General features: G+C 47.2%; 1 protein-coding gene across 2 annotated transcripts; it reads right to left on the bottom strand.

Annotated features, from left to right (window-relative positions):
• Positions 1 to 2,899: 2,899 nt before the first annotated feature.
• LOC136641581 (keratin, type II cytoskeletal 5-like) lies at positions 2,900 to 16,632 on the bottom strand. Of its 2 annotated transcripts, none has more exons than XM_066617503.1 (9): positions 16,123 to 16,632; positions 11,750 to 11,964; positions 8,891 to 8,951; positions 7,563 to 7,658; positions 6,643 to 6,807; positions 5,503 to 5,628; positions 4,559 to 4,779; positions 3,556 to 3,594; positions 2,900 to 3,143 (listed from the first exon to the last, which is right to left on the bottom strand). In XM_066617503.1, exons 1-9 carry the CDS (start codon positions 16,630 to 16,632, stop codon positions 2,900 to 2,902), a joined length of 1,677 nt encoding a protein of 558 aa, XP_066473600.1. The 2 variants fall into 2 exon arrangements, with proteins under 2 accessions (XP_066473600.1, XP_066473599.1); XM_066617502.1 differs by having other exon boundaries at positions 2,900 to 3,186; positions 3,560 to 3,594.
• Between the last annotated feature and the right edge of the window lie 9,912 nt (positions 16,633 to 26,544).

The raw sequence follows: 26,544 nt of genomic DNA, 5'->3' as shown, positions 1-26,544 counted from the left end.
GGACACAATACTCCAGGTGTGGCCTTACCATAGATTTGTACAACGGCATTATAATACTAACCGTTTTGTTCTCAATACCTTTCCTAATGATTCCAAGAATAGAATTGGCCTTCTTCACTGCTGCCACACATTGGGTCGACACTTTCATCGACCTGTCCACCACCACCCCAAGATCTCTCTCCTGATCTGTCACAGACAGCTCAGAACCCATCAGCCTATATCTAAAGTTTTGATTTTTTGCCCCAGTGTGCATGACTTTACACTTACTGACATTGAAGCGCATCTGCCATTTTGCTGCCCATTCTGCCAGTCTGGAGAGATCCTTCTGGAGCTCCTCACAATCACTTCTGGTCTTCACCACTCGGAAAAGTTTGGTGTCGTCTGCAAACTTAGCCACCTCACTGCTCAACCCTGTCTCCAGGTCATTTATGAAGAGGTTGAAAAGCACCGGTCCCAGGACAGATCCTTGGGGCACCACTGCTTTTCACCTCTCTCCATTGTGAAAATTGTCCATTGACATCCACTCTCTGCTTCCTGGTCTTCAACCAGTTCTCAATCCATGAGAGGACCTGTCCTCTAATTCCCTGACTGTGGAGTTTTTTCAGTAGCCTTTGGTGAGGGACCGTGTCAAACGCCTTCTGAAAGTCCAGATATGTAATGTTCACGGGTTCTCCCAAATCCACATGCCTAGTGACCTTTTCAAAGAATTCTATAAGGTTCGTGAGGCAAGACTTACCCTTACAGAAGCCATGTTGACTCTCCCTCAGCAAGGCCTGTTCATCTATGTTTTGAGATCCTATCTTTGATGAGGCATTCCACCATCTTACCCGGTATGGATGTTAGGCTGACCGGCCTATAGTTTCCCAGGTCCCCCCTCTTTCCCTTTTTAAAGATAGGCGTGACATTTGCTATCCTCCAATCTTCTGGCACTGTGGCCGTTTTGAGGGACAAGTTGCATACCTTAGTCAAGAGATCTGCAACTTCATTCTTCAATTCCTTAATAACTCTTGGGTGGATGCCATCAGGGCCCGGCAACTTATTGATCTTTAATTTATCAATGAGGTCTGAAACATCTTCTCTTTTAACCTCTATCTGACTTAACTCCTCGGTCAGGAAGGGCCGTTCAGGCAGCAGTATCTGCCCGAGGTCTTCTGCCGTGAAGACAGATGCAAAGAACTCATTTAATTTCTCTGCCATCTCTAAGTCTCCTTTTATCTCCCCTTTCCCTCCCTCACCATCCAGAGGGCCAACCGCTTCTCTGGCGGGTTTCCTGCTTCTAACATAATTGAAGAACCTTTTATTATTCCCCTTAATGTTGCTGGCCATGTGTTCCTCATAGTCTCGCTTGGCCTCCTGTATCACCTTCTTACATTTCTTTTGCCACAGTTTATGTTCCTTTTTATTCTCCTCATTAGGGCAAGACTTCCATTTATGGAAGGAAGCTTCCTTGCCCTTTACAGCCTCTCTAACTTGGCTCGTAAGCCATGCGGGCACCCTCCTGGATTTAGAGGAACCCTTCTTTCTTTGCAGTATACACCTCTGCTGGGCCACTATTACTGTTGTTTTAAGCAGCCTCCATGCACTCTGGAGAGATTGGACTCTTTTTACCCTCCCTTTCAACCTCCTTCTACCCAGCCTCCTCATTTGAGGGAAGTCTGCCCGTCGGAAGTCAAGGATTTTTGTGAGAGATTTGGCTGGTATTCTTCCCCCGACATGCATGTTGAAACGGATCGCAGCACGATCACTGTTCCCCAATGGCTCCGTAACATTGACATCGCTAACCAGGTCCTGAGTACCGCACAATATTAAATCCAGAGTCACCTGTCCTCTGGTGGGCTCCATGACTAGCTGCTCTAAGGCACAGTCATTTAGTATGTCAAGGAATCCTGGTCTCCTTTTCGTGACCGGAACACAAATTGACCCTGTCAATATGAGGATAATTGAAGTCCCCCATGATTACAACCCTGTCCCTCCTTGTCACCTCCCTGATCTGTTTCCTCATTTCAAGGTCCGCTTCCGATTTCTGGTCTGGAGGACAATAGTATACCCCCAGTATTACATCACTCCACAGGCCTGGTAATTTAACCCACAGAGATTCTACGGTGGAGTCGGACCCACCTTCAATCTCTACTTTGCTGGATTCTATCCCTTCCTTAACATAAAGGGCCACCCCACCTCCAACACGCCCCTGCCTGTCCCTCCTGTAGAGTTTATAGCCCGGGATTGCGGTATCCCACTGATTCTCTGCATTCCACCAGGTTTCCGTTATGCCCACTATGTCAGTGTTTTCCCTTGTCACCAGACGTTCCAGTTCTCCCATCTTTGCTCGGAGACTTCAGGCATTCGCATAAAAGCATTTGTACACGGAATGCCCCAGGATGGGCTGCTTATTAGCTCCTTTGTCCCCACATTCTCTCACTGTGCCAAACCATCTATCACATCCCATCATGCTACCATTCCCAATTTCTTCTCCTACTCTGCCTTTGTTTTGTTGTTCTCTAACCTCCCCATCCTCATCCCATAGGGATGAGGATTCCCAAACCGGATGTCCCTCGGCTCCTGTCAGCTTTCCCCCAGTCGTTTCACATGACTTAAGCAAGGACAGATTATGAAATGGTTTGTACAAAATTTGAGAACTTAAGGATTTTGACTCCAACACAGGAAACAAAGAGGGAGGGGCTGGGCAGGGGACATAATTACTATTCGTGCAAGAATGAATCATCTGACCTGAAATGTTTTGTACGATACATTGCCCAGAATAAGAACGCAATGAAGGTCTTACAGTAGCTATTCACACAGTAGGCTAGAGACAGGTTTGTGTGTAATGTGTAGAGAGGGGCCCAGGTGAAACATGGTTCATGCGTTACATTTTCATTTTAAAATACTGTGAGTTTGAGCTTTAATTTCTGTAGCTTCTCTGAGTAGAGGAGCTTGAAAACTTCACACTTGAGCCACTGCCACCTCCAAGGCTCACTCCACCGCCAAGGGTTCTTCCACTCCCAGAACTGAATCTGCCTCCAACGCTACGTCCGCTTCCAAGGCCAACGCCGCAGACTCCGACGCCAAGACCGCTGCCTCCTCCCAGGCTGAGACTGCTTCCGCCTCCATAGCCAAGACCGCTTCCGCTGCCATAGCAAAGGCTGCTACCAGCAGATCCTCCCCGTGTGACGGTGGAAGAGACGACCGCTATGAATAGAAAACAGCACACGCTCAAGACTGGTGGAGGATTTGCGCACTAGTCAGCCCAAGTAAGCGAAGTGTGATGTATTCCTTGGCCTACTGAGCCAGCCAAAAGAGGCTCCACTGCAAGAGCCTTTCAGCCAGTGCAGCTTCATCAGCCACGGCACTGTATGGGTGCAGGAAACCACCCAGGATGTTGAATCAGTGCGGAACCTGTGCAGCTGCATGGCCGCAAATGCAGCACATGTGGTTTTACCTTAGAAAAATACAGGCAAAGAAGGGAGCAGCCTTCATATACAGAAGCTCAAAGAACCCCTCCAGCACCAGTGCAAAGCTCTGGTCCCCAAACATGAAGAAATGTTCTTCCACAGATACTTACAGACATTCACTGGACCCACTCCATCGCCAGATAGCCTGTCAGGAAACAAACCAGGAGAGGTGAGAATTCAAGAACTGTCTGAGCATCCGGAGCTAGTTGAAAAGGGGCAGATTTCTTTACAAACAACCTAAGGGCAGGTATTTGCGTGCAGCCCTGGCTTCTGGTAAGACCGGTGACTTCCCCTTCAATATGATGCTATGCTGCACACTCTTTGCTGGGACCTTTTAGGAAATTTTGTCTCTGCACAGTAGACTCATGAAGAATTCAGGAGAATATAAAGCATCCAAAATAACCTGAGGTGAGCCACTTGCTGGAGCAGCACACCCAAGTGTCAAGGAGGGACAGTGTTTTCTCTCCTTTGGGAATTTTCCCCAAAAAGATTGTAAGGGGGCCCAGGTCTTGAGAGTCAGCCAACACTGGCTACCTGGAACTGCTGAATGCAAGCAGAGAGGCATGACCTCAAGATGATGGATAGCTAAGGGGGGAAAAACTCAAAAGAGCCTGATCCTGGCATACCAGTCTTGGGGGAAAGCATGCAAGAGTTCTGCACCCAGGTAGCCCGGTAATGGCCAATTGTGGCATTAGGCATCACAGACTCAGACAGTTGCAGATCTCTTGCAGTTGGCCAAAGCAACAATCGATTGTTCTCCTGCCAGTCTGGACAAATGAACCACTGGAGGTCTTTTCCTGCATATCAAGTCCAAGAAGCACCAAGGAGGAGGAAGGAAGAGAAGGAGAAATGCTTTCTCCATCTTTTCACTCCCCGCAGACCAGAGTATGTGCTATAATGCCATTTCCTGCATGGTGTGGAGACGCCGTCTCAGTGCTTCATTGTTGATCATGGACAGACCCTCCCCGATTTAGGTTCAGTGGGCAAATTACACAAGGCTCCCCTTAACACTGTGTACACAAGACAAAGCTAATCGTTATTCTAGGTTAATAAACAAGGAGCATAAGGACATGAGTTTGGACTAAATGCTGGGATTGTCTCTCACTGACCGCCATTCCTCTCCTTCCAGAAGCTTCCTGTAGAAGGCAATCTCAATATCTAGGGCTAGCTTGACATTCATCAGGTCCTCGTACTCCTTCAGCTGCCGGGCCATGTCTTGCTTGGCTTTCTGCAGAGCATCCTCCAGCTCAGCCAGTTTCTGCCTGGCGTCTTTCAGAGCCAGCTCACCACGTTCTTCTGCCTCAGCAATAGCTGCCTGCAGATTGGCACACTAAGGGAAAAAAAAAGAAGGATTAATGTAGGTTGTAAGTTCCTTTGAATGGCGCAGGACACCATGTACATTGATAGAAATATATATGCATAGCAATAACCAGAGGTTCCACGTGTGCCTATAGTGAGAGAACACTGGACAACCTTTCTGCCCCCCCATCATGCTACTGTACTGTATCATACAGCGGAATAGGAAAAAAAGTCCTTCTTGATTATCACATCAGTAATACTGGTGGTGAGTGTCATTGGACTATGGCAGTTACAAGGATGTTGATATGGAAATTCATGCTCATGTTGATGGTGATAACAAAGTACTGCTGAGATAAGTGAAGAAATGGGCACATGGAGGGAAACCAAAATATGTGTAACAGTATGGCTGATAAAGAGTGGAATTGGAACATTAGACCATAACGGATGTTCCTTATTCCTTCCAGCCAGGACAGACACTCTGTGAGACCTGGTGATAATATTGGGCAAGTAATCTATCCTCTTGCCTGCCCTTCCCTGAGAAGCAACAGCCGGTTGTTGGGCATTTGTTTTCAGAAGTCGTTTCCATTTCTAAGAGTGCAGCATCCAGTGAGATATCGCAGGGCAAAGAACCCAGTCTTATCTTACGGGAATCCTTGCTCTCCATGGTTCCTGACTGACCAATGTTGGCGGAAGGCAAGTCTCTCTGAAAGAACCCCAGATGCATTTTGCAGCTGCCTGTTCAACAATAACCTACCTGCTTTTTCACATTGTCAATTTCAGCCCTCAGTCTCTGGATTTGTCGGGTGAGATCTGAAATCTCTTGCTTGGTGTTGCGGAGGTCATCCCCATGTCTTCCAGCTGTTGCTTGGAGTTCTTCATACTACAGCACAAAGAAAGAAAGCACGCACGGCAACATAGTGTTTACTCTGAAGCAATAACCTATTTTTTTCACCATATCATCTCTTTGTGTGGATATTCTATCAATTTAAAACAAGCTTGGTCTTGGTTTACTGACCAAGCTAGAGCTTGGTTTACTGCAGATGGAAAACAAAAACGCCACATCATTCCACAACATAGCATGTATATTTGGTATATTTTAACAGCAGAATGAACTATAAAAAGTTCATAGCATTTACAATTACTGTATTTGAAATAAGTGGATCTCATTTGATTTCTAAACACAAGACCTCATTAGCAGTGGCTTATTAGTAAGAGTGGTGCACATGCTAATGATGTGTTCTGTACAGATGGCCCAAATGTGAAACAGTCAAGAAATGGGACTTGTGGGGTAATGAGGGCCAGTAGGTAGGGATGGAGATTTGGGACTGGGCTCCACTGAGCAGACCTGCACAGACAGTGACTCACTAAGCCAAACAGTCTGATAAAAATAGGTGATGGGCCACTAAGCTCTTTGATATACCTCCTGGTTTTGCTGCCTGCATTTGGTTTGGTGGGTGCTGAGTTGTGGTAGCCTGCGATAAGGACAGACATTGAACCATTTCATATTCTGGCCACTGAAAGCATCTCTTAGATTCTGTCCAGCCTCAGATCCTTTCCGAGGTAGTACCTCTTCAGATAATACCTTTACTTCCATTCAGTGGAGCTTTTCATTTTTAAGGTTTCCAAAAAGTGATGTTGCTTTCATCTTTTTAAATTTGAATTTTGTGATTCTCAGAAAAAGTGATTTTTTTTTTTTTTTGCTGGACCATACCATAGCAATGCTATAGGATTCAAGCTCGGATCGATTGTTCTAACTTGAGTTTCCTTCATTGGATAGAAAGGTGGGATATAAATTTCTAAAATTTCTAAAATAACCTTTAAATAAGTGTCTCTTGCTGTATCTCTTTAGAACTGAGCTGTAGCATTCCTTTGTGGTTTTGTTATGATGATTTACCTTGCTTTGGCACCAAGATTCAGCCTCAGTCCTGCTCCTGTTTGCAATGTCTTCATACTGAGCTTTGACTTCAACAATGATGCTGTCCAGGTCCAGGCTGCGATTGTTGTCCATAGAGAGAACCACGGACATGTCAGATATTTGAGTATGCATCTGTGACAGCTCCTGCAAACGATACAACCATATCCTATTCAGAAAACAAGCATTACATACAGAACTCAGGAAATTCCCAAATCAATTACATTTTCCATGCAAATCCAGTTTCTCCAGTCATAAACAATTGTGCCAGTTTGCATACAATATACATAATTTAAACCACAGTCCTAGGCATGTCAGCAGTAAGTCCTATTGTAGTCAGGTGGCTTACTCCTAGGAAAGTGTAAATAGTACTGCAGCCCTAATCTGCTTTTAGGTTCCTGTTTCAAAAAATGTGGGATTTGGAAAGTCCCAGAGCAATAAATGAAGATATGTGGGAAGCAGATATTAGACTTCTGGGTAGTGCCGGCCTGCTACCAATTTGTTGGCCGCGTCACACCCCAGAATGCCTTGTGGCACTACAGCCAGTGCTTGCTTGTGACCCACCAAAAATCAGGTTGTGATTCGCTTTCTAACCCATGGAAATCCAGCTTAGTCAGCTGCTGACATTTCATGATATCCTGCCAATATATTTCCAAGTTTACTGATTCTATCAGTAAGAGCTAAGAACTTGAATAATTAGATCCTCAGGACACTCCCCAACCAGATACTTCTGGCTCTGCCACAAAATAGGCAAAATCTGATGACATTTCTAATTGGGAGACAACAACCACCAATGGATCACTTTGTACCTACTCTGTAGCTTTTGGTATCTTTGGCAGTCCATGTATGTGAATGAAGAAGCACAGAACATTTTCATTTCAGAGAACAGGAAGAATACTTACTGCATCGTACAGGGCTTTTAAGAATTCAGTTTCATCCCTCAGGGAATCTGCCTTAACATCAAGCTCCACTTTCTTAATGTAGGCAGCATCCACGTCCTAAAAAAAGGGTAAGATATTGTTGAAGTAGATGGTCAGAAGCAGAGGCAGTACGGTAGGACAAAGCAATCCAGCTCGTGCATTGGGTATTCATTATGTACTAATCCTATGTCGAATCTGGTTGCATAAATGTCATGGGCACTTATTGGCTAGTGCAGAGGTGTCAAACACAAGGCCTGGGGACCAGATGCAGGCTGCAGAAGTTCTTTATTCAGCCCCCAGGCTCCCTCAGCACCACCATCAGCTGCTCTCAGCTGCTGACTGAGCTCAGGAGTCACTGCTGACAGGGTGGCCCACATGATAATTGGGCTGTCCCTTATCTTGAAAATATGGTCAAGATGTGCAAATTTTCTCTTCTGTCATTTGCAGTTGATGAGTTCCTAAGTGAAGAAAATGCTTTTTTCTGGTCATGACTTGCTTAATGATGTCTTTTCTTGCTTAATGACATCACTTCCAGCCCTCAGCAGGCATCATGAATGCTATTTCGGGCCTCTGTTTGAAATGAGTTTGATACCCCTGAGCTAGTGCTTTTGACAGCACTACTGACAAGTGCCACCCCTTCCATTTTGTGAACATTTTGAAACGATATTGACCAGGAATGTCAAACATAAGGCCTGCAGACCGAATGTTACCCCTGGAAGCAATTTATGGGGCCTCTGTTATAACTGGGCTTTCTCCACTTGGTAATTGGGCTCTCTCATATCTTGAAAACATGGTCAAGATTTACACATTTTCTCTCCTGTCATTTGCCATTAATGAGTTTCTAAGTGAGAGCAAAGTGCTTATTTCTGGTCATCATCTGATTAATGATGTCACTTCCTGCTTAATGATGTCACTTCCAGCCTTCAGTAGGCACTGAGAATGCTAACCAGCCCTCTGTATGAAACAAGTCTGATGTCCCTGATGTAGGCTCCCACAGTTCCTTAAAAAACAGAGCAGGCTGGTATGGCTACCTGCTTCTGACAACAGAATTCCCAATGTGTTGAGAATGTTTAGCTTTCTTTATAGAGAGATATGTTAAATTTAGTTGTTTACAAGGTATGTGCTCCCACCCTCCAACACTCTTGCAAAAGGCTATGACCCACAATAGTAAACTGAGAGGCCAATCTTATCCACATTTTCTTGGGAGTAAGCCCCATTGACTCTAGCGGGACTTACTTCTGAGAAGACATGCATAGGATTGGGTTCTGATTCTCCTCTGCAATATGATTGGGCTGTCCAGAGACACTCACCTTCTTGAGAGTGACAAATTCATTCTCTGCACTTGCGCGCTTGTTGATCTCGTCTTCGTATCTGTTAGGGCAGGGGAGAGAGAGAGAGAGATGGTGTTTTGTTAGCCAAATAAGTGAGAGGTGGCTGCAACACTCCAAGGATTTGTGAATGGTCTTGATGATGCCCAAGATCATTTTAAATCATAAGTGGCCAACTTGCAGCACAAGTGGGGCTTGTGGTATTCTAGTCAAGGAGTTGAAACTTGAAGCCCCATAGACTTGGCTACCTCATGCAACTAGGCCTACATTCCAGCTAGTGCTGAAACAAAATTTCTCAGAAGTGTTGATAAAATTGGATTTTAGTTTGACATTTATGGAGGCCACTAGTGTGTTGAGAAGCCCAATGTGACAGATCCACAGGGCAAGAATACTCAAAAATATATAAGGGCTCAATCCTAACCGGCAGTTATGCCAGTATAGGTGGCCCTGGAGGGTCGAAAACATACCGTAAAGCACGTTTGCACCTCCTTAGGCAGGAGCTGTGTCGGCGCATTCAGATGCGCCGACGTGCGGATGGAGGCAGAAGCCTCCACCACAGCTCCCGCGCCGCCGCTTGTGTCGGCGCACTTAAGCGGCAAAGGTAGGTGTGGGGAGGGGGCGGGATGGGGCGTTACTGGGCGGGGGAAGGGTGGGCCCAAGGGCAGGCGCCTGGGGAACTGGGGGCGGGGCTTGGACCCAGCGGTTATGCCAGATCCCAACCCCCTTCCCCAGGGCGAGCAGAGCGACTCCGGAGGTGGCGCAGGTCCAAGGAGACCCATAGGGGCATGCAGCCCTTACCCATGGGTAAGGGGAAGAGCTTCCCCTTACCCGTGGCTGAGCCGCTGCTCGCTGCAATCCCACGTTGCATGCAGCACAAGCCTCCTGGCTTGCCTGCTCCAGCACAGGTTAGGATTGCACCCTAAATAAAATAAATGGCCACAATTTTCCCTGCAGTTGTATTTAAAGCCAGGGCTTTTTTTCTAATGGAACGCACCGGGACGGCGTTCCTGCACCTTTCTTATGCAGCCCCCCTCCCCCGCAGGAAAAAATGAATGGAGCCCTATGGAAAGTGAAAGTAAGCCGTAGCACGTGTTTACTCATGAGTAGGCATACTTGCCATAGTCCATCCGAAAGGGCAGGCTGAGAGGAATCCAACGACACCAGAATGGCCCCAATCCAATGAATGCAGCCTCCCAAAAACACAAAAGGAAGAAGGAGGTCCCTGGCTCCCTCCCAGCTGCAGTCTATTCAGCCCTATGGAATTAAGCAGCCTCACGTCGTGTTTACTTGTGAGTAGGCAGACGTGCCTTGGCTGTTGGTCAGGCCAGACAAAGGGGAATGTGAGGATACCAGAATGGTCCCGATCCCATGGAGTTGGAGATACTCCAGAAGGCAACCTCTCCTCCCCCCCCACTAAAAAGGACAAAAAAGAGACCTCGGGTGATAAGGGGAAAGTTTTCTATTTTGCCCTTGCAAAGCCAGGAGGGCCTTTATCTTAATCTGCCTGAAATAGAAGAACTTTAAACTGGGCACTGGGAGGGCTGGAAATCTCACTGATTCTTTTTTTTTGGGGGGGGGGTATTGCAGGCAGGCTACAGAGTAAGCTCCGTTGACCACTATGGGACTTACTTCAGAGTAGATATGCATAGGATTGGGCTCACAGGTTGCAATCCTACCCACACTTTCCTGGGAGTAGGCCCCATTGACCACAATAGGACTTACTTCAGAGTAGACATGCATAGGATTGGGCTCACAGGCTGCAATCCTACCCACACTTTCCTGGGAGTAAGCCCCATTGACTCTTATGGGACTTACTTCTGAATAAACACGCATAGGATTGGTCATCACCACATCTTGTGGCTGCAAATTCTATACATGTGTGTAGAAGAACTTTCTTTGGACTGTTCTGAATCTGTTGCCCTCAATTCAATGGCTGAATTTTAAGGGTTGGAACACTGAGTGTCTGTGGAACTCCTTGCCTCAGGACATGGTGATAAATACAGTGAATAGGGGGATGCCGTTTTCCCCCTCACAGAACACCAGAACCAGGGGACGTCCACTCACACTGAATGCCTGTGGAACTCCTGGCCACAGGATGTGGTAATAGAGTGGGCAGGGGGATGTTCTTTTCTTTGCACCAATCATGTTTCAGTGTCTTGAGCCAATAGAGGGTGTGTGACCACATGATTTTTGATCCATAACTTGTTTATTAATCAATTAATTAACCCATCTTTTGTGCTCCCTCTCCCCTGTGTGCTAACTGATTTGGGTTCAAACAAATCTGTAGAGTGATGTAATGTAATCATTTTTTATATTTTGCCTTCATCAATTGTTTTAACCAATATTTATTAAATGTTTTAAAAGTTTTAATTAAATTTTTTGGTTGTTACATATTTGCAAATACATGCAACAAGCCTTGATATAATCCTTGGTGTGCGCTCCCAAGGTGGTCCATCTCTTTTTGTTCTTCTCTCTTGAAGATCTCCCCTCATTTTCTAATTCTTAAGTAGTTGGGGAATGGGGATTTAAAGAGAGAGAAATGAGATGAATACATAAATGAAATAAATAAATAAATAAATAAATAAATAAATAAAGATTTATTTTATTTTAAATAAAAAAATATTATATATATATATATAATATTAAATAAAATATTTTATTTTAAATAAATTTAAAAATAAATAAGTAAATAAAAGACTAAAAGACTTTTTTTTTACAAAAAAAGCACTGTTTAAAGCAATAGTTGTTTTTGTGATTCTGACTTTGGGAGCAAGGTAGAAAAGGGGAAAGAGGTGTAGAGAAGAAAATAGAAACAGATTTTTACAAGTGAGAGATTTTTACTTGTTCTTGAAGTCCTCGACAAGGTTTTGCGTGTTGTTCAGTTCTCCAGACAGCCGCATTTTTTCGTTCTCCAGCTTGTTCAGCTGTGGCCTCAATGTATTGATGAAAGCCTCAAAAAGAGGTTCGGTCTTGTTTCTCGTGGTTTTCAGGCCTTGTTCCTGAAGCAGAGTCCACTTAGTTTCCAACACCTTATTCTGTTGCTCGAGGAAGCGCACCTGGAAGCAAAAAGATCCAAAACATCATGTTTTAAAGACAAAAGCTCAGTGGAAACCTGACATTGGAAGCCTAATTACTGGCTGATATTGCAGTTTATACAGAACGTCTAGAGGTCATAGGTAAGTTTCCAGACAATGACCCCTCACACTAAAAATACGTAGTGTGAGGTAACAGAAATCATTGAGGGAACAAGACTTCTGTTCCATTGACTCCTCTTCGTACTACTGAGTCATTTCTTTTAAGTGGTGAGGTGGGATATGAAGGCAGTACTTATAATAAATAGTATATTCAATTAGCAGGAATGATATTTGCAGAAATGCATAATCCCACTTCATTGTACCCCTGCTTTAACAATGCCCAGGGCTTCCGGAAACTGCAGGTGGAGTCCATCCAATCTAAAGGCTCTGCGCTTGAGGACCTGGACTGGCAAAGACCTTAAGCACTTCTAGATAGGTTGGTAGAATGGCATATACGTTGCTCATTACAAAATATCAAACTTCTGTGCTAAAATAACTTGCTTCAACTTATATGCACCTTTGCAGGTTGTAGACCTCTGCTTCTTTATTCTGTTTCTGGGGTGGGGTTAAGGGCTACCGGGGCCCTGAAGGTGTGCCCTTTCTGCCATAGGAGCAACTCCATCTTCAGCTCTCTGCATGGTCCTTTAGCCAGTTCCTTACCTTCCCCTGAAGACCCACTTCTTCAATAATATTTTTCTCCATTTTCAACTGGGCTCAACCTAAGAAATGCACCTTACATGGCAGACCTATATGGAGGCGAGCAAAACATTTGAGCAGTGGCTTCATGCTTGGATGTCACGTGCACCATCACTTATCCTCCACATTGCATGGAGAGTCATGATGCCAGCTCCAGTCACTGCCAGGAACCAGTGGCATTAGCATGGAGTTTCTGCCGGTCGCCCAATTCCAGCAGGGTGATCGAGGTTGTTAAGCTGGGTCCCCTCCCCTATGGGGGGGATTGGATGAGGGCTGGAGCTGGGCGGATGCAGAGGTCTCTTAAGGATGCAGCACCAGCCCTCTTTGCATGTGGGCACTGTATGGACACCCACCTGCCCATATAGCAGTCTGAGCTTTACAGGTTGCCGTTTGGGGCTGGGTAGGAATTTTTTGCTACCTGCCAAGATTGGCCAATGGCAGGTAGTTTTTTCACTACCCCAGACTGTCATGGGTCCAGGGGTTTGTTCTCCCCTTATAACTATCATTGGTCACTTTATGAGGGCAGGTGGTGCGGGTGGAAGGCGTGAGATGGAGCTGCTTCGCCTACAAATGGGGCGCAGCTTGGAGTTGGGTGCACGTCCAACCTGGGGGACAGATGTGATTCTGGCGACACCTCAGGGGTCCTGCCTCTGCACCACAAGGGGCTTCGCTGCCTCTGCAACTACAGGTGTTAGCCCGCCTTCTATATTGAATAAAATGGCCCTTTCTCCCATGTTCGTTGTCTCAAGTGTTCATTGGACAGTGTGCAAACAAAAAGTGAATAATTCATGTGCTGAACAGCTCTATACATTACTATTCTCTCACAGAGAAGCTGAACAATTGGGAACATAAGAACAGCCCCACTGGATCAGGCCTTAGGCCCATCTAGTCCAGCTTCCTGTATCTCACAGCGGCCCACCAAATGCCCCAGCCAGCACACCAGATAACAAGAGACCGCATCCTTGTCCATCCCCTGCATAATTTTGTATGTCTCAATCATGTCCCCCCTCAGGCATCTCTTTTCTATGCTCAAGAGGCCCAAACGCCATAGCCTTTCCTCGTAAAGAAGGTGCCCCAGCCCAGTAATCATCTTAGTCATGATTGAGACATACAAAATTATGCAGGGGATGGACAGAGTGGATAGGGAGATGCTCTTTACACTCTCACATAATACCAGAACCAGGGGACATCCACTAAAATTGAGTGTTGGGTGGGTTAGGACAGACAAAAGAAAATATTTCTTTACTCAGCATGTGGTCGGTCTGTGGAACTCCTTGCCACAGGATGTGGTGATGGCGTCTACCCTAGACGCCTTTAAAAGTGGATTGGACAAGTTTCTGGAGGAAAAATCCATTATGGGGTACAAGCCATGATGTGTATGCACAACCTCCTGATTTTAGAAATGGGTTATGTCAGAATGCCAGATGCAAGGGAGGGCACCAGGATGAGGTCTCTTGTTATCTGGTGTGCTCCCTGGGGCATTTGGTGGGCCGCTGTGAGATACAGGAAGCTGGACTAGATGGGCCTATGGCCTGATCCAGTGGGGCTGTTCTTATGTTCTTATGTTCTTAGTTGCTCTCTTTTGCACCTTTACCATTTCCACTATGTCTTTTTTGAAATGCGGCGACCAGAACTGGACACATAGATTTGTGGCCATAGATTTGTACAATGGCATTATATTAGCCGTTTTGTTCTCAATACCTTTCCTAATGATCCCAAGCATAGAATTGGCCTTCTTAACTGCTGCCGCACATTGGGTCGACACTTTCATCGACCTGTCCACCACCACCCCAAGATCTCTCTCCTGATCTGCAACAGACAGCTCAGAACCCATCAGCCTATATCTAAAGTTTTGATTTTTTGCCCCAATGTGCATGACCTTACACTTACTGACATTGAAGCGCATCTGCCATTTTGTTGCCCATTCTGCCAGTCTGGAGAGATCCTTCTGGACAATCACTTCTGGTCTTCACCACTCGGAAAAGTTTGGTGTCGTCTGCAAACTTTGCCACCTCACTGCTCACCCCTGTATCCAGGTCATTTATGAAGAGGTTGAAAAGCACTGGTCCCAGGACAAATCCTTGGGGCACACTGCTTTTCACCTCTCTCCATTGTGAAAATTGCCCATTGACACCCACTCTCTGCTTCCTGGCCATTTTTCAGCAGCTGTTTTTTTTGTCCTGAACATGTCCTGAACATTTTTCAGCAGCTGTTTCATTGGAGGATGTTAGATAGAATGGCCCTAAGAGATTCCTTCCAAGAGCCTCTTCTTAAATATTTGTATCAGAAGGTCATACTGTACTGTATTTATAGAAGGTATTCCCGAAGTGGATGAAATAAAGATATGGAGCTTCTTCGCAATAAATCACTGAACACTTTTTACAAATCATTTAGCCTGGCTTTTGGGATTGGGGCAAGCCAATACAGCACCAGAGTTTGTTTTCCTATTTTTTTTAGGCTCTTTTAATTTATTTATCTTTTAATCAGGCTTCCCAGACTGCAGCCTGAGGCACATTTGTCTATCTTCTTGACATGTGGAGATTCCTTATTCTGAGTCCCATCCTTGGGATTCAGTCCTGAACCTACTTACCTGGGAGTTAGCCCCACTGAACTCAATGGGACGTGCATCTGCATGGACATGCAATAAGGTTATGGTGTCCAGTCTAGTAATGTCTACGTGAACTGGCTCTCCAGGGTTTCAGATGCAGGGGTCTGTCTCAGTTCTTCCTGGAGAAGCCAGTCATTGCCACTGAACACTACAGGCTTTACTTCTAAGTTTCTATGGACAGAATTGGGCTGTTATTTTGAGACTGTTTCAAAGCCTTGAGACTTTGGAGTGAAACAAACTATTTTTTTCAATGAATGAATGAATGAACCACTCAAGTCTCATCTTGTGTGCAAAATTAACAGTACAACTTGATTATTCCCTGTCCATCACTATTACGAGTAATCATGACTCACCCCTCTTTACAGCCCTGTCCTGTCTATCAAATATAAAGACCTCTGAGCTGGAGCCACATCATTTTTTGAGTTCCTGACATTCCTGGATCAGCGCTGCCAATTCTTTTCTAGCTGACCCTGGATATACATCTTTAGCAGCAGCATAACGCACAATATTAACCAAATGAAGGAGTGTGGGGAAGCCCCTTGAAAAATATTATGCTTTGCAACATCTTTTTTTTTAATGCCTCTCAGACTGTTCAGGTGCACTGCCTTGGAATTCATTTGAAGCTATTCCAATCATTTTATTTCCCTGCAACATTTCTTCATGGCAGGGTTGCTGCTGTAAAAGGCAACAGGAGGAGCAGATCCAATCAAAGTTGGCAACCTTGCCCAGAACCAGTGCAAGACCAGCTAACTTGAGGCAGCAGTTAGAACTGGAGGAGTTTCAGCGAGTGCAATTGCCACTGAAATAACAGGAGCGTATGAAATTTCATTTCTCACCTTATCGATGAAAGAGGCAAACTTGTTGTTGAGCGTCTTGATCTGCTCTCCTTCCTCTTTACGGACTCTCTGTATAGTGGGGTCAATCCCCAGGTTGAGAGGGGTCAGCAGGTTCTGATTGATGGTCACTTCTTGGATGCCACCAGGTGGGCAAACTGGGAAGCCACCCCCAACTAATCCAAAGCCACCACCTGCCCCACTGCCAAGCCCATACCCACCGCCGACACCACCACCAAGCCCGTATCCACCACCAAAGCCGCTCCCGTAACCGCCTCCATAGGCACCACCAACAGCCGAGATCCTCTTAGATCCAAGATTGTAAAGGCTTCGGCTGCCAAAGCCACCACTACCACCACCACTAACCCTACCAAAACTGACGCCGCCGCTGCCACAGGCTCCCCCTCTGAATACGGTGTGGGAGCTGAAGCTCGTGCGGCAAGTACTTGGCACAATGGCAGAGGAGTTACTGAAGCCTCTCCTCTGGAACTTTACACTGGCTTGGTGAGACATTTTAGCTGGAGAGGAGCAAAAGAATGAAGATGCAGACGGAGAGAGAGGGCACACACAGCGGATCAAAGGCAGGCGGACGAACTTGTGTTCTCTAAGACTTCAGTGCTCTTCTTTTTATTTATAATGTCAAGGAAGTGGGATTGGTTGTGACATCACTCTGCCATACACACCCATCCCAAAGCTGAATGGAAGCACCGCAATCTAAGCATGTACGCTTGTCATTTGGGCATGATAATTACCTTTCCTACGAACAATGGAGATAGGCAGTGTTAATGAGTTCAATTTGTACTCCAGCAGGAGAACATAGTGGCAGGGACCAGAGAAGGTGATATGCCTTTCTCCAAAACCAGTTGCTCAAGCCCATGAAGAATACTGCCTGTTCTTCATTCCCCCCCCCCCCCACCCTCGCCTTCTTGTCTCAGAAATAAATGCAGGGATTGCCATTCCTCATGCTCAATTATTCACATAATCTAAAGTGAATGACTCTCCAGGACATAAGCATGAAAAATCCCCAAGGACAAGTCTTTTGCCCGGGCAACATGCATTGTGCTGACCTTGAACCATCAGACCACTGTAAGCTCTGTAGCTGGAGGGGCTGAGGCTGGCAGGAGGCCCATAACTACCAGCATGTTCTTAGCAAGACTCCCAGGGGCAATTCCACTCCTGCTTCTGCTGGGAAAATTCTGGGCACTGGGAGTCTGGGTGGTGAGTAGGCTTCCAAGACGACCAAAGGGAGAGCTTCTGTTTGAAGTTAGCGGCCTGCTGCAAAGACACACACACAGTGCCAAGGGGGATGCTGGGTGCAGAGGCAGAATCTGCTCCAGATAGAATCTGCTCCTTTCTCCAGATGTCCACAGTGAAAATTTTCATTTCTTTGTTTAACCCCATTTCTGCCCAGCCCACAGGTGCACACATTTGATCCCTGTTGCGTAAATGCAACATTGGGCAGAAGCGGTTTAAAGACCGGCAAAAAGAGCCAGTTTCAGGCAATTAAGCAAACTCGCATATAATATTTAGAGGATGAAACTAGTTTGTCCCTCAGAAACCTTCTACATGATTTTTTAAATATCTCTGTATATTTGGCAAATTTTGCCCTTCAACACCAGCATGTGCCAGTTAGTAATTTCTCAGTAACAATCAATATTTGACAGCTTCTGACAGCTGGCACATAGCAGAAGTCAGCATTCCACAGCTATCACCACCTCTGTACACACCTATAAGCTGATGGGAGTTGATGGGAGTTATGAGATGGGAATTACAGGTCCTTAAGGAGGATGCTTGTTCTACCATGTGTCAACTGTAATTTAAAGAAATTCAAGAACAGTCCCTTCCTGTCAGACACTCAGCCTTCTGGAGAGGCATTTTGTGTGCTTATTTAATACAACCAATCACTGCTGCCTGCTCACACAAATCTCACATTCACTGTTGTCTCAGCCAGTGGCTAGCAGCAGTGAATGAGACCTATTTCTGGAGAAGAAAGGTTCTAAGCGTGTGAGGAGGGAGCCTCCAACCACCAGGTGTTCTTTTCCTTTCTGAGGTGCCATCCTACCAGCTATGCAGAGTTTTAATGTACCAAGTTGTTTGAGTGCCCCATTATGTGCCTTTTGTAGGGCTTTCACCTCAACTCTTACTTGTTGACTCATATGAGTCTTAAGAGATAAATCATTCAATTAAACGCATGCAATTTACTCAGAAGTACATCCCATTGTATTCAATGCTGTTTACTCCCAGGAAGTGAACAGCTTACATCTGCCTAATGCAGAAAAATAGAAGTTAAAGGGAAGAAAAAGAATATCTTGTTTTTGGACAATGCGCAGATAGGTGACAACGGTTACAATTTTGGAAAAGCATCCCAGCTTCTCTAAAATAGATGGGGAAATGCCTCTTCTGAAATGATGCTTACCACTTGTAGTTTGGAAAGATTTTTTTTTAATGTATTATCCCCAGTTAAACAGTGAGGTCATATTTTTAATCAATCAAATATTCTTAATCAATTAGTCTAGCCAAATGATGAACCCCAAAGTGCAAATACTCAAAGAGGTCCTTTGTTTCTGAGCACAATCAATATAAGCAGTGTAACCAGGGATCACCCAAGGTGGTTGCCACTTGTCTAAAGCTCCTGACCTGCCCTCACTGTGCACCCTCCCCCCAAAAACTGCACGATTCAGCCCTCCCCACCTCCTCATGGGGTCTGTTGCAACAAAACAGGAAGCGTTGGAAATACTGGCAGCTCCCAGCTGATTGGTAGTGAGGCAAGAGGGTAGGGAAGTGGATCAGAGAGGCTCTGTCTATGGTGGACTGAAGGGAAGGGGTGTCAGATGGGGAGAAGGGCATCTCTGTCTGTTTGCCACTCCCTGCAACCCACTGCTATACACAAGCTGTATCATCTGCTTCATGGATGGGCCAGCCATGGGCATAGACTTGGATTGCTCTCAGCCTTGAGTGCTGCCTCCTTTACATTTGGATTCTTGGCTGTGTGGAAGCTGAAATAACTAAGGAATAACTAATCCAGCATATGCTGAGTTTATGAGCAGGAGGTCTGGTCTAGAGGGTAGAGCCTCCGTTTGCCTGAAGATTACATCCACAGGTCGGCAGTTCGAGGCCACCGGCACCATGAATGGTGAGACCTTGAAGCAGCTGACAAGCCGAGCCCAGTTATTCCACCTGCTCTTTGGTGTGAGCGAAGAAGCGTCTTGGCTGCCCTCCATGTGAGAGATGAAGGAGCTGTTTGTCAGCTTGCGTGGGAGGAAACCAGAGGCCGGAATGTGATATCAAATCAGAAAGATCCATCTGAAATGTTGTGGTTCTTGAAAGATAGAACCTTTTTTCAATTGTAAAAGCCTTACAGGGATTTAGAATAGCCTGGCTTTGTAAACTGCCTTGAATAAAGTCTGAGGAGAAATCTGACGACCAAGAAAGGCGGTATAGAAATACCTGTATTATTATTATTATTATTATTATTATTATTATTATTATTATTATTATTATTATTATTATTATTATTAATAACAGTATTTATATACCGCTTTTCAACTAAAAGTTCACAAAGCGGTTTACAGAGAAAAAAATCAAATAACTAACGGTTCCCTGTCCCAAAAGGGCTCACAATCTAAAAATTATTATTGTTATTATTATTATGTTGTCTGTAAAGGGCAGGGAGTCATTTTTTAATTTTTGTTTGCATACAAAGCTCCCCATGTTCCCAGCTTATTCAGAGAAGAGGCGATTCATGCCAGATCTGTTTATACAGGCAGTCTCCTAGGCACCTACTACAGGCCAGCCCATTGTCTGTCTGCAAGTTGCAAGAACGGAATGCCGTGAGAACTTTCTTGTGCTTGGTTGGTGCCATGTAAGTTTGCCATGTGTAGTTCAGTTCTGAGAAGACCTGAGACTGGCTGTCTGTTCCTCAGCTGTGTTAGTCTGAGAGTGCACAATGCTACAATACTGTGGGAACTAAGCCGATGTAGATCAGGGTCTGATGGGCGTTCTCTAAAAAAACTGCTTTGAGCATCCCAAGGAATGATGGCAAATATGTACAATAGAGGTCTAGAATCCCGTCGTGTACCTGCACATCTTTGTGGTCAAGGGAGCCTGGGCCTTCCCCAGCTAACCAGGGTTTTGGTTTCTGCTTTCCGCCCTCCTGCTAGCCTCTCTCCCACCACACACTTGGCTTTTTGCAAATGCTTTGACAGGCATTGCATAATTACATGTTCTTGAAGTGGGTTCCTTTCTTTGGCTTTTGTGTTTTTTCTCCCATGTGGAGAAACGTAGCTGAAACAACTGCATGCTGGGACTTGTGTGTTCAAAATGACAGATTTTGTGTTTTGTGAAACTGCTTACAGTGTTGATGCTTGTGGTTGAAAGGTGGGTATTTGTGCAAGGAGGGCTATGAATTGGCAGAGGTGGGATTGGCAGTGGTGATAAAATGGGGTGTGTGGAAGCTTTACAAGAGTAGTTGTGCTACATATTGGTTCCCTGCTGGCAACTGTCAGGATCACCATCTGCTCTCCTGTGCTGTTATTCTGCAGCATCCTGGCCATTTTTTTTCTTTTTTGAAGGGGGAGGAAAAAGAGAAATGTGAGGATCCTGGGTTAAGCTGATACAGACCCCATGCCTATGTAGGTCTACTCAGAAGTAAGCCCCATTTGAGTCAATGGGGCTTACTCCCAGGAAAGTGTGGAGGATTGCACCCACACCCAGCAAAATTACAACTCACCCCAAAGTAGATGGGGGCAGCTCATACACATACACCCAACATGCAGATGCCACCCCTGTTCCCCCCAGGCAAGACAGAAGGATGCAGGCTGGGGCATTTGGACACCCCCCCCCCCACTAGGAGCAGGCTGGCTCCTTCCTTCCCAAGCAGAGGAAAGCACTGCTCAGCCTGTACTTTAAAGCCTTCCAGGAGTGCCCCTGTGCTGATGAGATGCAGCACCTCTGAACTCTTCTCTCCTCCAGCCTTGACCAATCCCAGGATGCCCAGGGCAAGGGGCACACTGGGAAATGTAGCCCTTGGGGCGAGGTTGCACTTGGAGAGGGCTCCATGATGAGATGCAGCACCTCTGCACTCTTCTCTCCTCCAGGCTTGACCAATCCCAGGATGCCCAGGGTGAGGGGCACACTGGGAAATGTAGCCCTTGGGGCGAGGTTGCACTTGGAGAGGGCTCCATGATGAGATGCAGCTCCTCTGCACTCTTCTCTCCTCCAGGCTTGACCAATCCCAGGATGCCCAGGGCAAGGGGCACACTGGGAAATGTAGCCCTTGGGGCGAGGTTGCACATGGAGAGAGCTCCATGATGAGATGCAGCACCTCTGCACTCTTCTCTCCTCCAGGCTTGACCAATCCCAGGATGCCCAGGGCAAGGGGCACACTGGGAAATGTAGTCCTTGGGGCGAGGTTGCACATGGAGAGAGCTCCATGATGAGATGCAGTACCTTTGCCTGCCTGCCTGCCTGCCCAGCCAGCCTTCTCTCCCACCTCCCCGCACCATGTTTCCCACGCCCTCCCAGCCTCCCACCACAGCTGCAGAAAAGCAGCAAGTCAGCAGGCAGCACATGGAGCAGAGCAGAGCAGAGCAGCCTCTTCCCCGGAGATGCCTGGCGACGCCCCTGGAGGCTAGCCATTGCTCCCTAGGGAGGCACAGATTGAATGCCTCAGCTATAGGGGAAGGAGCAGGCCAAGAGAGGGAGACACTGCCAAGGGTACGGAAGAGTGGGCCCCATCCAAGTCACGCTGGGGAGAGCTGTGGGGGGCAGCGAGAGAGGGAGGTCAGCTGGGGTGGGTGGGAAGGCGGCCATGGCGGCTCACGCAGCACCACCTTCCCTCGCGCTGCCTCGTTGGGTGGCGTCCCCCTCTCGCCACTGCAGTGCGGAGGGGGCTTCAAAGGCTTTACTGTGCAGCACACGCCACGGGCGGGACACGACTCTGAGGGGCAACGAGGCTGAGCAGTGTGTCCCGTCCCTCTCGGCACCTGCGAGGAGCAGCCCCGGGATGGGTTGGCCCCGCACAGAGCCACAGCAGTTGGCTGAAAGAGCCACCTTTGCCGACCCCTGCCCTAGGGGTAGAACTCTGTGCAAGGTCTATTCACCCAAAGAGCACAGCCACACACACACTCACACACACACACACACACACACACACACACGGTGGGTGGCAGAGATGCCCTGCCCCTTGCTTTTCTAGTGACAAGTCTGGGGGGTGGAGTTAACCAGACTCTTTCATCTCCACTCATGATAGCTTCCTCTTTTTCTTATTTATAAGTGTCAGGCAGTATCAAATAAATACCATTGGGGGGGGGGGGAATCTGCTAATTACTTCATATTATCTTTCCAATTTTTATTACCACTAATAAGTGTTAAAGCCACTGTTGAGAACAAGCTCATTATTCATATGAGTTCCTAATTTAGAAGTCTGGAATTTTATTTTGGATTCAGTTTACCCAAGTGAGTAAAGAAGTGAATGATTCACTTCTAGATGAAGTTAGTTTCCATTTCTCCCATTAAATAATCCGACACTATCTTATTTCAAGGAAAACAAGGCTACACATATCCCCAGTAGGGACTACTTTTGGCTTGGTCTAGTTAGTGTGAGCAGCCCAGAAGAGCATTTGATATATGCAGAGCCTCCAGCTGGGACTAGTGCTCCAGGACCAGAGTGACTAGGAATCATCACCACAAATGAGGACAAGGTACCCCAAAATGTAGGATATTCAAGAAAAATGCAGAACATGACAACACCAAAGCTAAAAACACTCATATTTTGATTTCATGTGATTAATTTAAACACTATATTAATTATTAAATTTAAAACAATGTTACATATAATTTATCAATTATAAGAAGGCGATGCACTGCCTGCGGGGGCCCACTCACAGAGGAAAGGAGGACATTTAAGTTCTTTTCCAGGAGGCTAAAAAAAGAGGACATGTCCTGGAAAAAGACGGTTTTGGTCACTCTGTCCAGGACTCATTTACGAGACAACATAGAATAAGCTTGACTTCAAAAATACAAGCTAGACACAGGAAACAGCTTGCCCTTGTGGCTTTTACTGCTGTTCTCCAGACCTCAATTCCTGGGTTAAACCAACAGAACTACTTGCTCCCTAAAGTGCTAAGCTTGTGTTCAACCCACAGGTAGGGCCTACACACTAGAATTCCGATGGCACGTGAATTAACGTGCCACTGGTGTTTGCCCTGCCCCCGCACGAGGCACAGGAGGGGCCAGCCTCGCAGCCGATTGGCTGGAGGCTAATTGGTGTGAGGCCACGTGCAGGCTGCTCGGAGAAGCCTGCGCAGTTGGGACCAGGCAGCGATCAGGGAAGGACCTCCTTCACGCTCCTCCCCAACTCAGGCCATGTTGCTGTGGCCCCAAGCCCAGCAGACTTGGCTGTGGGCACCTGCCTGCCCGTCTGCCCTCTTGGTTACCTGTTGGTGGTAGTGACTGGGTTGGGCTTCTTGGCTGGGTTGTAGGGGGCTGCCTTGTAGGGGCAGCGGTCCGGCTGCTCTCCTCTTTGGCCGCATGTGCGAGGCTGGTGTGCTTATGCCTCCGGTGGGGTTGGTGTGCCTTGGGGCTGGTGCTTGGCTACTCGGACTTCCCACTTGTGGCTGCCGGCTGAGCGCCGACCTCCCCACCACCTTCCTTGGGCGGTTTGGGCAGCCAGCGCTTGGGCGCCTGGAGGCTCTGCTTAGGCAGGTCCATGCCTGAGCCTGCCCTCCACCCTGCTGGTTGTGTGGGGTGCCTGTGAGGAACGGGTTGCCTGCTTGGTTTGCAGGCGCCCCGTGAGAGTGCTGTTGGGCTCATGCCTGGCTGCGGCTGTTGCTGCTGTCGTTGGGGTGGCTGGAGCGCCCCGCCTGGGGCTCCTTGCCGGCTGTTTGCTGAGCCTGCCGGCAGGGGTACCTGGCACTTTCCTCCCCGTGCAACCTCCTGCCTGTGTTTGGGGCTTGCGGGCAGCGCTGGGCATTCCTCCTCCCCAGCGCACAGCGCGAACGCGTGTTTTCTGTAGTTTGCTTCCTTCGCTTGGCTGAGTGGTGTTGCTGCTCAGCCTTGAATGAAGCTAAGCAGAGGTGGCTGTGGTCCTGATTTGGATGGGACACCTCAAATTGAATAGCAGTTTTGCTGTGTCCTTTGCATAATAAAGTTTTTAAATAAAAGGGAAAGATAGCAAGAAGTTGAATGAATAAATGCATAGAAAAGTGGGATAAAAAATTAAAAAAAAATTTCTCAATAATTAGTGATGTTGTAATTAAAATATAAATAAAAAATTGAAATTAAAATTAAATAAAATAGGAGCAAGGGAGGGGGAACGTTAGAGTATTTTAGTGGCAAGTATTGTAGGGGTGATAGGTTAGTTGACAGTGCTCCCCCCACACAGTTGTTCAGCATCAGAATGCCTAGTGAAACAAGAAATCCGGGGGGGAAGCCCCAAAGCTTGTCCCCCCCAGTCCTGCACCAGCTTCTTCCTCCGATGAGGAGAATGATACAACCGAGCTGCGGGCCTTGGTTGCAGGGGTGGAGGCGCTTGGGAAGAAGAAAGCAATGCGTGATGCTGGTTAGGGAGATGGTGGTAGCACATCAGGTGCTCCCCCCCCAGTAGGAGGTCTACCAGAAAGGGGCGTGGTGCAAAGCTCATGCAATTCCTCTCTTCCAGGTTAACCGCGTTGGAGAAACCCATTGAGCGGCAGGCTCCACCTGGACCTCCAGTTGTTCAGGTGCGAGCATCAGACCCGGATGAGCAGCAGCATTTGCAAGGAGCATCTTCCCGGGCAGTACCCATGCCTCCAACGGGTGAGAGCGGGCAGATGGATAGTTCAGCCTGGGCTGGTGTACGGGATGAGCAAGAAGGTGTGAATTTCCCAGTGTTGGCACCTTCAGCTCCGTTGCCCTATTGGCCGACTTGGGGTTATTCTCAGGTGCCGCAAGCCTCCCCCTCTTTCCATATTCACCAGGAATATGGCAGCAACCTGGGATCTCCCCAGGGGCACCGGCATCCCTGGTGGGGCAGACCGTGGCTGCCGCTCTTCCATTTGCGGGGGTTTCCCCGGTCTCCGGTGTCCCTTATAGCCTCGCCCCTTATGCCAATGTCCCATATGGGGTTTTCTCTCAGGGAGCCACGGAAGGGTCAGGTGAGTGTCCACGAGTGGCTTTTGGGGATGTGGCCCTATCTTTGCGTGGTCATCTTGCCTTGGCAGTTAAAGGAAAAATTTGGTGGGGTGAGATTTCGATGTGTTTAGTTTATTGCATAAGGATCCTGAGCCAGTCTGAAGGCGGGTGACCCAGCGCCTGACACCCAAGGGGCACGAGGGCGGAAAATTGATAACAATTGGAATACTTGGTTGAGTGGATACATTATTTATGCTGCAGTAGTTATCCAAATGCAGCCAGCACGGGCAACTGCGCTTTTTAAGTACCTGGATATTATCCGCCAATATGCGGGCATGACCTGGCTTGCATATTTTTGTTTACGTGCTTGACATGACCCCACCTTTGATGGGTGGGTTCCACAGTGGGAACTGCGGGTCCAAATTATCCTGCTGGACCGGTCCAATTTAAGTGATCGATCCGATAGCGGGCATTTGATGGCTCAGAGTACAACTGGGCCTGTGGCAGGGATGTCAGGAGTGCGTGGGGTTCACCCCCCCTCCCTGCTCCTCCTATGAGTTTAACTCCACGGGGCGGGGCGGTAAGGTAGGCTGCATTTTTGCATGTCTGCGAGCTGTGCAATGGCCAGCACTCGGTGTCCGTGTGCCCCAAGTTGGCAGGATTTAGGAGGGGTCCCAGGCCCCAAATGGGGCCCAATGTTCAAGTGTCCCCTTTAGGTGTAGTTCCCAAGAAGGTCCCTCGGACCTTCCGTCTCAGTTACCATCTGTCCTATCCTTACGGGGGCTCAGTTTATATAGGATCCCTGCACACCTTTGTTTAGTAAGATACGCTTCTTTGGACCAAGCTATTGGGGTGGTACGGGGCTGTGGCTGTGGCGTACTCATGGCCAAAGTGGATATTGAGTCCGCATTCAGACTCCTGCCTGTCCACCCCGATGATTTTTGTTTGCTTGGTTTTCAGTTTAATGGTTCCTTATATTGGCATAAAGCGCTACCAATGGGATGCGCAATTTACTGTGCCATTTCTGAGGAGTTTTGCTTCTTTTTGGAGTGGGTAGTAGTGAGCAGGGCAAGACTCAGTCCCTGTATAGCAGTGCCGCAGGCTGCCTGGCGATAAGTTGGTTAGGCTGCAGCAGCTATTTCGTGCTGGCCTCCAGGCTCGGACTTTGTCCTTAAGACATTTGCATGTTTTGGTGGGGCATTTTGAACTTTGCCTGTGGGGTAGCTGTCCCCGGCCGAGACTTTTGAGGAGGCTGTGTGATTGCATGGCGGGTATTAAGAAGCCTCGCCACTGCCTGCGGATCACCCAGGACAT

Source organism: Tiliqua scincoides, chromosome 2 (assembly GCF_035046505.1).
Source record: "Tiliqua scincoides isolate rTilSci1 chromosome 2, rTilSci1.hap2, whole genome shotgun sequence".
Taxonomy (NCBI): Eukaryota; Metazoa; Chordata; class Lepidosauria; order Squamata; family Scincidae; genus Tiliqua; species Tiliqua scincoides.
The sequence above is the reverse complement of the archived record's forward strand: the minus strand, read 5'-3'. Positions and strand labels throughout refer to the sequence as shown.